Genomic DNA, 14,293 nt, shown 5'->3' on the forward strand with positions numbered 1-14,293 from the left:
TCAGAGGGTCAATACTGAGGGAGTGTTGCACTGTCAGAGGGTCAGTACTGAGGGGGTGCTGCACTGTCAGAGGGTCATTACTGAGCGAGTGCTGCACTGTCAGAGGGTCAGTACTGAGAGAGTGCTGCATTGTGAGAGGGTCAGTATTGAGGGAGTTCCACACTGTCAGAGGGTCAGTACTGAAGGAGTGCTGCACTGTCAGAGGGTCATTCTGAGGGAGTGCTGCACTGTCAGAGGGTCAGTTCTGAGGGAGTGCTGCACTGTCAGCGAGTCAGTTCTGAGGGAGCGCTGCACTGTCAGAGGGTCAGTTCTGAGGGAGTGCTGCACTGTCAGAGAGTCAGTACTGAGGGAGCGCTGCACTGTCAGAGGGTCAGTTCTGAGGGAGCGCTGCACTGTCAGAGGGTCAGTACTGAGGGAGTGCTGCACTGTCCGAGGGTCAGTACTGAGGGAATGGTGCACTGTTAGAGGGTCAGTACTGAGGGAATGCTGCACTGTCAGAGGGCCAGTACTGAGGGAGTGCTGCACTAACAGAGGGTCAGTACTGAGGGAGTTCCACACTGTCAGAGGGTCAGTACTGAGGGGTGCTGCACTGTCCGAGGGTCAGTACTGAGAGATTGCTGCATTGTGAGAGGGTCAGTAATGAGGGTGTGCTGCACTGTCAGAGGGTCAATACTGAGGGAGTGTTGCACTGTCAGAGGGTCAGTACTGAGGGGGTGCTGCACTGTCAGAGGGTCATTACTGAGGGAATGCTGCACTGTCAGAGAGTCAGTACTGAGAGAGTGCTGCATTGTGAGAGGGTCAGTATTGAGGGTGTTCTGTACTGTCAGAGGGTCAATACTGAGGGAGTGTTGCACTGTCAGTGGGTCAGTACTGAGGGGGTGCTGCACTGTCAGAGGGTCATTACTGAGGGAGTGCTGCACTGTCAGAGGGTCAGTACTGAGAGAGTGCTGCATTGTGAGAGGGTCAGTATTGAGGGAGTTCCACACTGTCAGAGGGTCAGTACTGAAGGAGTGCTGCACTGTCAGAGGGTCATTCTGAGGGAGTGCTGCACTGTCAGCGAGTCAGTTCTGAGGGAGCGCTGCACTGTCAGAGGGTCAGTTCTGAGGGAGTGCTGCACTGTCAGAGAGTCAGTACTGAGGGAGCGCTGCACTGTCAGAGGGTCAGTTCTGAGGGAGCGTTGCACTGTCAGAGGGTCAGTACTGAGGGAGATCTGCCCTGTCAGAGGGTCAGTACTGAGGGAGTGCCGCACTGTCGGAGGGTCAGTACTGAGGGAGTGCTGCACTGTCAGAGGGTCAATACTGAGGGAGTGCTGCACTGTCAGAGGGTTAGTACTGAGGGAGTGCTGCACTGTCCGAGGGTCAGTACTGAGAGATTGCTGCATTGTGAGAGGGTCAGTAATGAGGGTGTGCTGCACTGTCAGAGGGTCAATACTGAGGGAGTGTTGCACTGTCAGAGGGTCAGTACTGAGGGAGATCTGCCCTGTCAGAGGGTCAGTACTGAGGGAGTGCCGCACTGTCGGAGGGTCAGTACTGAGGGAGTGCTGCACTGTCAGAGGGTCAATACTGAGGGAGTGCTGCACTGTCAGAGGGTTAGTACTGAGGGAGTGCTGCACTGTCCGAGGGTCAGTACTGAGAGATTGCTGCATTGTGAGAGGGTCAGTAATGAGGATGTGCTGCACTGTCAGAGGGTCAATACTGAGGGAGTGTTGCACTGTCAGAGGGTCAGTACTGAGGGGGTGCTGCACTGTCAGAGGGTCATTACTGAGCGAGTGCTGCACTGTCAGAGGGTCAGTACTGAGAGAGTGCTGCATGGTGAGAGGGTCAGTATTGAGGGTGTTCTGTACTGTCAGAGGGTCAATACTGAGGGAGTGTTGCACTGTCAGTGGGTCAGTACAGAGGGGGTGCTGCACTGTCAGAGGGTCATTACTGAGGGAGTGCTGCACTGTCAGAGGGTCAGTACTGAGAGAGTGCTGCATTGTGAGAGGGTCAGTATTGAGGGAGTTCCACACTGTCAGAGGGTCAGTACTGAAGGAGTGCTGCACTGTCAGAGGGTCATTCTGAGGGAGTGCTGCACTGTCAGAGGGTCAGTTCTGAGGGACTGCTGCACTGTCAGCGAGTCAGTACTGAGGGAGCGCTGCACTGTCAGAGGGTCAGTTCTGAGGGAGCGCTGCACTGTCAGAGGGTCAGTACTGAGGGAGTGCTGCACTGTCCGAAGGTCAGTACTGAGGGAATGGTGCACTGTTAGAGGGTCAGTACTGAGGGAATGCTGCACTGTCAGATAGTCAGTACTGAGGGATTGCTGCCCTGTCAGAGGGCCAGTACTGAGGGAGTGCTGCACTAACAGAGGGTCAGTACTGAGGGAGTTCCACACTGTCAGAGGGTCAGTACTGAGAGAGTGCTGCATTGTGAGAGGGTCAGTGTTGAGGGTGTGCTGCACTGTCAGAGGGTCAATACTGAGGGAGTGTTGCACTGTCAGAGGGTCAGTACTGAGGGAGTGCTGCACTGTCAGAGGGTCATTACTGAGGGAGTGCTGCACTGTCAGAGGGTCAATACTGCGGGAGTGTTGCACTGTCAGAGGGTCAATACTGAGGGAGTGTTGCACTGTCAGAGGGTCAGTACTGAGGGAGATCTGCCCTGTCAGAGGGTCAGTACTGAGGGAGTGCCGCACTGTCGGAGGGTCAGTACTGAGGGAGTGCTGCACTGTCAGAGGGTTAGTACTGAGGGAGTGCTGCACTGTCCGAGGGTCAGTACTGAGAGATTGCTGCATTGTGAGAGGGTCAGTAATGAGGGTGTGCTGCACTGTCAGAGGGTCAATACTGAGGGAGTGTTGCACTGTCAGAGGGTCAGTACTGAGGGAGATCTGCCCTGTCAGAGGGTCAGTACTGAGGGAGTGCCGCACTGTCGGAGGGTCAGTACTGAGGGAGTGCTGCACTGTCAGAGGGTCAATACTGAGGGAGTGCTGCACTGTCAGAGGGTTAGTACTGAGGGAGTGCTGCACTGTCCGAGGGTCAGTACTGAGAGATTGCTGCATTGTGAGAGGGTCAGTAATGAGGGTGTGCTGCACTGTCAGAGGGTCAATACTGAGGGAGTGTTGCACTGTCAGAGGGTCAGTACTGAGGGGGTGCTGCACTGTCAGAGGGTCATTACTGAGCGAGTGCTGCACTGTCAGAGGGTCAGTTCTGAGGGAGTGCTGCACTGTCAGCGAGTCAGTTCTGAGGGAGCGCTGCACTGTCAGAGGGTCAGTTCTGAGGGAGTGCTGCACTGTCAGAGAGTCAGTACTGAGGGAGCGCTGCACTGTCAGAGGGTCAGTTCTGAGGGAGCGCTGCACTGTCAGAGGGTCAGTACTGAGGGAGTGCTGCACTGTCCGAGGGTCAGTACTGAGGGAATGGTGCACTGTTAGAGGGTCAGTACTGAGGGAATGCTGCACTGTCAGAGGGCCAGTACTGAGGGAGTGCTGCACTAACAGAGGGTCAGTACTGAGGGAGTTCCACACTGTCAGAGGGTCAGTAATGAGGGTGTGCTGCACTGTCAGAGGGTCAATACTGAGGGAGTGTTGCACTGTCAGAGGGTCAGTACTGAGGGGGTGCTGCACTGTCAGAGGGTCATTACTGAGGGAATGCTGCACTGTCAGAGGGTCAGTACTGAGAGAGTGCTGCATTGTGAGAGGGTCAGTATTGAGGGTGTTCTGTACTGTCAGAGGGTCAATACTGAGGGAGTGTTGCACTGTCAGTGGGTCAGTACTGAGGGGGTGCTGCACTGTCAGAGGGTCATTACTGAGGGAGTGCTGCACTGTCAGAGGGTCAGTACTGAGAGAGTGCTGCATTGTGAGAGGGTCAGTATTGAGGGAGTTCCACACTGTCAGAGGGTCAGTACTGAGGGAGTGCTGCACTGTCAGAGGGTCATTCTGAGGGAGTGCTGCACTGTCAGAGGGTCAGTTCTGAGGGAGCGCTGCACTGTCAGAGGGTCAGTACTGAGGGAGTGCTGCACTGTCAGAGGGTCAGTACTGAGGGAGTGCTGCACTGCCGGAGGGTCAGTACTGAGGGAGATCTGCCCTGTCAGAGGGTCAGTACTGAGGGGTCAGGTGAGATGTTGAACCAAGGCTGCGTCTGTCATAATATACACACAAGTATATGATGGTTCAGAGACAGACACTGACTGACACACTGAAAGACCAATCAACACACAGAACACAGCAGCCAATCACCAGACAGGACACGGCCACTATATAGCCAGAGGGCACTAGTTTTCCTGCTCATTCGGGATGCAGCCTCTGAGACAGCCAGAGCCCGTGATCAGTAACACGAACATCTACCATGTGCTAGCAGTACAGTCTGGTCAGGTTAGCCTCAGCTCTCCAGTCAACCTAACATAGTGTCATCCCACAGTGCAAGTATGTTTAACAGCTCACAGCTAAATACAATAGAGTTGTACTTCTACAAGTTTTGGAAGCCTGTCTCTCTCACTGCTCTGGTAAACGCAGTCCTCACAGACCCAGCATACCCAACACATCAGCGTCTGTCTTTTCCGATCCCGTGATGCTATTCGAAGAAGAGGAGTGGGTTTTGTCCCTGGTGCCCTGGCTAATATTTATCCCTCAACTATATAATATATATAATAGACTTTTTTGCCACCAGTAGGCTTACATTAACACTGCAATGAAGGGCAGCATGGTGGCACAGTGGTTAGCACTGCTCCCTCACGGCGCCGAGGCCCCAGGTTCGATCCCAGCTCTGGGTCACTGTCCGTGTGGAGTTTGCACATTCTCCCCGTGTTTGCGTGGGTTTCACTCCCACAACCCAAAGATGTGCAGGGTAGGTGGATTGGCCACGCTAAATTGCCCCTTAATTGGAAAAAATTAATTGGGTACTCTAAATTTAAAAAAAACCCCACTGCAATGAAGTTACTGTGAAAATCCCCTAGTCGCCACACTCCGGTGACTGTTCGGGTACACAGAGGGAGAATTCAGAATGTCCAATTCGCCTAACAAGCCCGTCTTTCTGGACTTGTGGGAGGAAACCAGAGCACTCGGAGGAAACCCACACAGACACGGGGAGAACGTGCAGACTCCGCACACAGTGACCCAAGCCGGGAATCGAACCTCGGACCCTGGAACTGTGAAGCAACAGTGCTAACCACTGTGCCATCGTGCCGCCCATAGCATCGTGGAAACAGATTATCTGGTCGGCTATCTCACTGCGGTTTGTGGGAGTTAGCTTTGTACAAATTGACTCTCATATTAGAACAGTACAAATGTGGTTAGCGGATTGTCAAGCAATGATGTCCGGAAGTCATTAATCGGGCTAGAGACATGCAAGTTCGTTCTTCCAATCAAAAGGAAGTTTGGATGAATCCAGTTCTTAAAAATGTCAGATTACATTATTATTTTCATTCATTTACGGGATGTGGGCGTCACTGGTGGGGCCTGCATTTGTTACTCATCCCTAATTGCCCTTCAACTGAGGGCATTTAAGAGTCAACCACATTGATGTGGGTCTGGTGTCACATGTAGGCCAGACCAGGTAAGGACGGCAGATTTCCTTCCCTAAAGGGTATGAGTGAACCAGATGGATTTGTACCTTTCACGGTCATTATTAAACTCTTAATTTTGATTGAGGTCACAATTTGACCCTCTGACATGGTGGCATCGAATCCAGGCACCAGAGCATTACTCTGGGTTACCAGTCCAGTGACCATACCGCTGCCTCCCCTCCGCTGCCTCCCCTCCACGGCCTATAGCTAATAGGCAGATCCATTTACATCCATTGAATGCCAGATGGGGTGTCTAACAGGCAGGAGATTCTGCGCAGCGGACCCCGAGCGTAACCCAGTGATGTTGTCACTCACCGAAGGATCTCTTTGCGGGTAAAAAACGTGCAGTCCTGAAAGAGAAAAAACAGCAATTTTTACTCCGCGTGCATTGGAGATGGTCGCCATGACAACCTCTCACTTTACTGAGGGAATCCATGCGATGACGAATGTTTTTCACAAGGCACTCAACATCCAGAGCCCTACCCCAAATGACAAGTCTGTCGTTCAATCGTTAATAATTCAGGGGCGGAATTCTCCGACCCCCCCGCAATACCTCCCCACCCTCCTCGCCCACTTCCCCCACTCCCCCATCATTCCCCACAGCACCTCCCCGCAATACCTCCCCATCCCCCCTCGCCCACTTCCCCCACTCCCCCATCATTCCCCCCAGCACCTCCCCGCAATACCTCCCCATCCCCCCTCGCCCACTCCTCGCCCACTTCCCCCACTCCCCCATCACTCCCCCAGCACCTCCACACCCCCCTCGCCCACTCCTCGCCCACTTCCCCCACTCCCCCAGCACCCCCCCAGCACCTCCCCACCCTCCCTCGCCCACTCCTCGCCCACTTCCCCCACTCCCCCATCACCCCCCCAGCACCTCCCCACCCCCCCTCGCCCACTCCTCGCCCACTCCCCCATCACCCCCCACCCCCCCAGCACCTCCCCGTAATACCTCCCCACCCCCCCTCGCCCCGGCCTACTAACCTGTTGGCGGGGAAAAAGTACAATCATGCCCCACAAGTGGGGGTTTTGTTGATCAAGATGGCGTGATTTTTGTCGGGGGGGAGGGGGTTCTTGGGGAGCGAGGTGTGGCTGTCCCAGGAAAGGATGGCCTGCCATGGACATTGGCTAAATGCACGCATCCTAATTTCCTTCAATGTCTATCTAATAAGGCAATCCCAGCAACGGAGAGGCCCCAATCCAAGGAACAGTCTCGGAAAAACCCAGGATTATTTAATTTAAACGTTTGTGTCAAACCGCCCCGACGCCGGAACGCAATTCTCCGCAGTGCGGAGAATGGGCGCCATTGGCGCTGGGGTGGTCGGAGCTGCGCCAGTCGGGGTATGTACGGGCTGACTCTCCGGCCCGGGCCGGCGCGCGATTCCCCAGCCCGGATGGGCCGAGCGGCCGTCAACAAATAGCCGAGTCCCGCCGGCGGCGTTCTAACATCCTCTGAGCCGGCGGGACCTCGGCGTTGAAGGGCCCGGTGTCGGCCTGTGGGGGGGGTCCGACCCCGGGGGGGGCCTCCGTAGTGGCCTGGCCCGCGATCAGGGCCCACCGATCGGCGGGCCGGCCTCTCTGCCCCCCGGCCTCCTTTCATCCCCGCTGGCTCCAAATGGCGCAGGGCCAACTGCGCATGCGCAGACCCCGCGGCGCCGGGTTGAGGCTGGTCGCTCCAGCGCCATCCTAGCCCCCTGTGGGCCGCAGAATGGGGTCCCTGAACGGGCACCGACGCCGGAGTAAAACACTCCCGTTTTTACTCTGGCGTCGGCACTTGGGCGCCCGTTGGGAGAATCCCTCCCCAGATTTATCGCAGCCGAGCGCAGTGACAAATATTCGTCCCGCCATCAAGATTTTTACACATTGGCGGTTAAAATTTCCAATCTGCTCAATGGCAAAATATCACCCGATTTTTTTTTTCATTCAAAGATGCAATGTGACTGGGACTTGACACAAACATTTAAATTAAATAATCCTGGGTTTTTCCGAGACTGTTCCTTGGATTGGGGCCTCTCCGTTGCTGGGATTGCCTTATTAGATAAACATTGAAGGAAATTAGGATGCGTGCATTTAGCCAATGTCCATGGCAGGCCATCCTTTCCTGGGACAGCCACACCTCGCTCCCCAAGAACCCCCTCCCCCCCGACAAAAATCACGCCATCTTGATCAACAAAACCCCCACTTGTGGGGCATGATTGTACTTTTCCCCGCCACCAGGTTAGCAGGCTGGGGCGAGGGGGGGTGGGGAGGTATTGCGGGGAGGTGCTGGGGGGGGTGGGGGTGGGGGTGATGGGGGAGTGGGGGAAGTGGGCGAGGAGTGGGCGAGGTGGGTGTGGGGAGGTATTGCGGGGAGGTGCTGGGGGGGATGATGGGGGAGTGGGGGAAGTGGGCGAGGGGGTGGGGAGGTATTGCGGGGAGGTGCTGGGGGGGTTGGGGGGGTTAGTGGGGGAGGAGTGGGTGAGAGGGGAGGTGCTGGTGGGAGGGTGCGGGTGGGGGAAAAGGGGTTGCTGGGGGTGGGGGGTGGAGGCTGAGTGCAAAATTTCTCGGAAGGCCTTCCGGCCGGGTGCCCGCCTATCCTAACCTCTCCACAATTTTACACTTGGATGGGTAAGGCCTCAGGCCTTACACCCCAATTGAGGCCCTCAACTGGCCAATTTGTTGACCCCTTGAAGGGCAGTTTTCCGCCCGGCCTCAATGTTTAAGCCATCGGGAGGATCTCGGGCTGGTGGTGGTGGAGGGGTGGGGGGCACTCTGATATTCCACAGGGTGAAATGTGAAACCGATGGTTGAGCACTTCAATTAAGAAGACTGAAGTCAATCTAGACCTCGGGCAGGATTATTTAAGATGTCTCGTGTTTCAAGATGATCTCTTACACCTGACTCCCTTTAATTATTAACCTTCTCCATGGCCCCTTATGCGTTCTCGCATTCCCCAGCTAGTCATCAGATTGTGTTACCTCAGTGACACCAGTTGCCTGGCAGTAATAATGGTGACTGGAGCTGAAACAAGAGCCAGATTCAATGTAACGTTCAATTACTGGTGCAAATGGCTGCGAGCCACGGAACATCCCACCCGTCACTCTCTATTTACAAGGTAGAACTTTCTGAGTTAACTCCCCAAAACGCTACCTCGGCAACGCACTTTCAGAAATGTGACCGGTGCCGTGGGTTCAGACCTTCTGCAGGGTTTTCCACTCCCTCACCAGCAGGTTTGCAGGTTTGGGGTGGTGGGGGCCATAGGATTTCTCGGATGGCCTTCACACTGGGTTCCTGCCTGCCCCAACCTCTCCGCAACCTCATACGAGGACAGGCGTGGTCTGGTCCTGTGTGGGGTCGCTCCTACGCCACGGCCCATATCCTGCTCACCCCCCCCCGCCCCCCGGTCACCCCCCACTGCCCCCCAGGCCTGGCAGAGCACCCCCCCAGCCCCGCCAGCAGCAGGACCAGCAGCCCACGCTCATGCCTCTGCAAGTCTCTCCCTCATCAGCCACGGTGCCCGTTCCCGATTTTCAAAACCATAAGTGAAACCCGCCGTCGGTAATTCCCCCCTCCCGGCGGAGGCGGAGCGTCGCAGAGGCTCCGGAGAATAATAATAATATTAATCTTTATTATTTTCACAAGTAGGTTTACATTAACACTGCGATGAATTTACTGTGAAAAACCCCTAGTTGGCACATTCCAATGCCTGTTCGGGTACAGGGAGGGAGAATTCAGAATGTCCAATTCACCTAACAAGCACATCTATCGGGCACCCGGAGGAAACCCACGCAGTCACGGGGAGAACGTGCAGACTCCGTACAGACAGTGACCCAAGCCGGGAATCAAACCTGGGACCCTGGCGCTGTGAAGAAACAGTGCTACCCACTGTGCTACCGTGCCATACTACGGTACCAGGTCAGGTACGCTAATGATATGTGAACAGCATTTAGAACAAAGAACAATACAGCACAGGAACAGGCCCTTCGGCCCTCCAAGCCTGTAATGGTCATGATACCACCCTTGGCCAAAACCCTCAGCACTTCCTAGTGCCGTATCCCTCTATACCCATCCTATCCATGTATTTGTTGAGATGCCTTTTGAACGCCGTTAATGTATCTGCTTCCACAACCTCCCCTTGCAGGCACTCATCACCCTCTGTGTAAAAAACCTGCCTCGCACATCTCCTCTAAACTTTGCCCCGTGCCCCTTAAACCTATGCCCCTGGTGACTGACCCCTCCACCCTGGGAAAGAGTGCCCGCCCATCCAATCTATCCATGCCCCTCATAACCTTGTAGCCGTTTACTGTACGTGTGGAGTAGAACGCATTGACGCTGCTGTCGGGGCACCAGAGGATGTCATTCTGATGCCCGCCGTGATTTTTTAAAATTATGAATTTAGAGCACCCAATTCTTCTTTTTCCAAATATGGGCCAATTTAGCGTGGCCAATCTACCAACTCTGCACATCTTTGGGCTTGTGGGGGCGAAACCCACGCAGACATGGGAAGAATGTGCAAACGCCACGCGGACAGTGGCCCAGAGCTGGGATCAAACCCGGGTCCTCAGCACTGTGAGGCAGCAGTGCTAACCACTGCGCCACCGTGCCGAACACCCGCCATGGTTTTGGCTTCACCACCGATTCTACGCCTAATCGCCTCTCTCTATTTCGACGTTGGCCGACAGAGAACCCCGCCCAGTTCGAGATATTTCTTTAGGAAATGTGTATTGCATTTGGAAAATCAGCAGAATGTATGCGCCTGGGATGGTTGTCTAGTAACGACATGCCATTGGCCACTAGACAAATGTTTATCAATATTATCATTCATGATCAGCAATGAATTTGGAAAAATAAATGTAAAATGATCAGATTCTGTCCAGCAGTTTCTGTTCCCTTGGTTGTATTTATGGAGCGCGATCAAGCGATTGCGTTGCGCCCGAAAGGTGGCTGGTCACGGGACACCAATCTGGATAGACTGCGCCCAAAGTCTCTCACTCTCCCTTTATCTTGTGTCCATGACATCTTTATCAATCTCTCCCGAGTTCCCGCCTATCCCTGTCCTTGTACTCTGCTCCACTTTCCCCGCCTTCCTCTCCAGCTGTAGGATCCATCACATTTCTGTCCCCTCTTCAGCTGTGAAGAAGACTCATGCAGTCAACCCCATGATCAAGCGAAGAGTGAAGATGCAAATTTGCCTAAGGAATTGAAGAGATTGCAATTGTCGAGACGAGGGAGGATCTGATTCAAAATCCAAGGAAAAGTCTACCCCAGGATTGGGAATTTGACTGTCTTATAATGATTTTGCAGTCAAAAAAAAATTATTCCTCAAATATGAATCTGCTTTTATATAATAGTCATGTTAGCCTTTAACTTTTCTCTGTTATCTGAGGGAATACAAGCGGATTTGGATACAGGGACCATTAGACTGTTGAGTAAAGATAGACGTTAAAGCAATGGGCAGTTAAGTACCTAGCTTTAATAGATATCTCAGTGCGTAGGTGGAATTTTCTGGTCCTCCTCCGCCAATCCTGTGTGGTGTTTTTTTACTGGTGGCAGACGCAGCACGCCATTGGGGTGTTCCGGTCCCCCCAATGTCTACGGCATTTTGCGTGGCTTTCCTGTCCCGCTGCCAGGGGTCACCTTCGGCAGGGCCTGAAGATCCCACCTGAAGCCTTTTGGGAATTTCAATTAGTTGACAACAAGCTTTGCAGAGGGAAACATCTGCGATTCCAACACCGTTTTGAGATTGAGCAGATTGCAGTGGGATGGTACAGATTTATAATTAAAAGCTCCACTTGGTAGAATAGATTTCGATAAGTTAACAACGTTGAGAGGATTGTACTTGTCCATCATAAGACTGAGGGCAGAAAAAAGGTTTTTCCGACCTTTCAGTCGCACCTCCTTGTTGCTGGGGGAGATGTTGTCGATGATGGAGTTGGGGGGTGGGGTCGTCTCGGCCACTTAACGGACGATTTTGGAGGAAGATGTGGGGGTGGTTTTGTGTTGGGTTTATTTTGTGCTGTAATGTTTTTCAAATGTTGAAATGTTAAAAATTTGAATAGAAATACTGCACATAAAGCTGAGGGCGGAGTTTCATGGCCGCATCGTGATAGGATCAGGCGCAGCAAGCGAACCGTTCAAACGTCGATTGACTTTGGTGGGAGGGGCCGTACAATCCCATTCCGATTCTTTCAAACTAACGTTTTTGGATCAGGGACCAGCTCATTGAAATTCTTGATATTTTGGGCGGGATTTGATGGGCTGATGGTGTTGCCAATCAGTTGGAAAACCAGCACGGACGGAGCACCTGTCAGTCCCGTGGTGGAGGCTGGACATAGTCATGGTGCAGAAGGAGACCATTCGGCCCATCGTGTCTGCACCAGCTCTCCAAACGAGCATCATGACTTTGTGCTATCCCCCTGCCTTTTCTCCGGGACCCCTCACATTGTTCCTATTCGAATAGTCATCTAACGCCCTGTTGAATGCCTCGATCGACCCTGCCTCCACGACACTTCTAGGCCGTGCATTCCAGACCCCAACCACTCTCTTAACTGCTCAGCATGGGCCTGTCCCGCAGACTGAGGACCCTGGGAACAGAAACCCCGCCCACCATGAGCTGCTGACCAATCAGAGCTCAGCAGCTCCTCAATGTCATCAGCTCCGCTTGGAGTGGTGCCAGTTGCCGGCAATGCACCCACTCGAGACCCAGAATCGACAAGGGACCCCAGGCTAACTGTGAATGATGGCGGGTTGAAGGGGGTGGTCACACGTTGGACGTCATGGGCAAGGGTGCCATTGCGGTCAGATGCAAGGGGCGGGGCATATAGGCTTTCAGTGCCCAAAGCTGGGTCCCCTAATCGGGCCGCCTGGCCGGAATTCTCCCTCCATTCTCCAGTCCCGCGTAATCACCCCCAGCCGACAATAGAATAATGTGCGGCGCTCCCGCGATTAACTGAACGCGGTCGCCATATTTCCTGCCCAGATGGATTGCATTCAATCTGGCTTGTGGAGATGTATGTAATGTAGATATTTATGGATTGTCAAATAACAGGGGGAAGATAGAGAAGGATAGAGAAAAATGAGTGTCAGAACAGATACATGGAAGTCATAATGGCCTAAGATACCAAGGCCAGAACCGCCTGAGGTCGCTGACTAGACCAATACATACTGCTTTTTAAGTATATGTTTAACGAGTGTCTGAGTAATAACCTTAGACATCTGACGTTCAGTGTTTATGAACCCTATTGATTTAAGGAGTAAATTATAAGCAAGAATATATCGAGCTACTGTCAAAAACTTCCCCCAAAAATACACTCCTATGCTCTGTGAAAGAACAAAACAATTACTGCTTTCCAGGGAGCAAGGGCGGCACGGTAGCACAGTGGTTAGCACTTTTGCTTCAGAGCGGCAGGGACCCGGGTTCGAATCCCGGCTTGGGTCACTGTCTGTGCGGAGTCCGCACATTCTCCCCCTGTCTGCGTGGGTTTCCTCCCACACGTCTCGAAAGGTGTGCCTGTTAAGGCGAATTGGAGATTCTGAATTCTCCCTCTGTGTACCCAAACAGGCGGTGGAATGTGGCGACCAGGGGAATTTCGCAGTCACTTCATTGCAGTGTTAATGTAAGCCTACTTGTGACAATAATAAAGATTATTATTATTATTAATAAACCCTGTCTGATCAATGAGATGGATGTAAAGGATCCCATTGCATTTTCCAAAAAAACAGGTGGAAACAAATGGACTCATAAGCGATAGACAGCATGGTTTTGTGAAGGGGAGGACGTGCCTCACTAACTTAATCGAGTTTTTTGTGGAGGTGTCAAAGATGATTGATATGGGGAGGGCGGTGGATGTTGTTTACATAGACTTCAGTAAAGCCTTTGACAAGGTGCCTTGTGGCAGATTGGTACAAAAGATGAAGTCACACGGGATCAGAGGTGAGGTGGTAAGGTGGATACAGAACTGGCTCGGTCACAGAAGGCAAAGGGTAGCAGTAGAAGGGTGTTTTCATGAATTGACTAGTGGTGTTCCACAGGGATCTGTGCTTGGGCCTCTATTGTTTGTAGTGTACATAAACATTTGGGCAGCACAGTAGCACAGTGGTTAGCACAGTTTCTTCACAGCTCCAGGGTCCCAGGTTCGATTCCCGACTTGGGTCAGTGTCTGTGCGGAGTCTGCACGTTCTCCCCGTGTCTGCGTGGGTTTACTCCAGGTGTTCCGGTTTCCTCCCACAGTCCAAAGATGTGCAGGTTAGGTGGAATGGCCATGATAAATTGCCCCTTAGTGTCCAAAAAGGTTAGGTAGGGTGACGGGGTTACTGGGTGGAGGCGTGGGCTTAAGTGGGGTGCTCTTTCCAAGGACTGGTGCAGACTTGATGGGCCGAATGGCCTCCTTCTGCACTGTAAATTCTATGATTGTAAACGATTTGGAGGAAAATGTAGCCAGTCTGATTAGTAGATGACACCAAGTTGGTGGAGTGTCAGGTAGTGTTGAGGATTGTCAGAAGATACAGCAGGACATAGATAGGTTGGAGACTTGGGCAGACAAATGGAAAATGGAGTTTAATCCGGGCAAATGTGATGTAATGCATTTTGGTAGGTCTAACATAGAGGGGAAATATACCGTAAATAGCAAAACTCTTAGAAATATGAAAAGTAAGAGAGATCTGGGCATGCATGTCCACAGATCTTTGAAGGTGGCAACACAGGTGGACAAGGTAGTCAAGAAAGCATATGGAATGCTTGCCTTCATTGGACGGGGCATTGAGTATAAAAATTGGCAAGCCATGTA

The 14,293-nt window shown here is 52.8% G+C and overlaps 1 protein-coding gene across 1 annotated transcript in view; it reads right to left on the bottom strand.

The window, feature by feature from the left end:
• cib2 (calcium and integrin binding family member 2) overlaps positions 1–14,293 on the bottom strand; it is a 150,698-nt gene that overhangs the window by 121,244 nt on the left and 15,161 nt on the right. The window contains exon 2 of the mRNA XM_072492965.1: positions 5,844–5,878. Within this exon, the coding sequence (XP_072349066.1) occupies positions 5,844–5,878 (35 nt within the window). The remainder of the gene's footprint in view (positions 1–5,843; positions 5,879–14,293) is intronic.

Source organism: Scyliorhinus torazame, chromosome 30 (assembly GCF_047496885.1).
Source record: "Scyliorhinus torazame isolate Kashiwa2021f chromosome 30, sScyTor2.1, whole genome shotgun sequence".
Classification (NCBI taxonomy): Eukaryota; Metazoa; Chordata; class Chondrichthyes; order Carcharhiniformes; family Scyliorhinidae; genus Scyliorhinus; species Scyliorhinus torazame.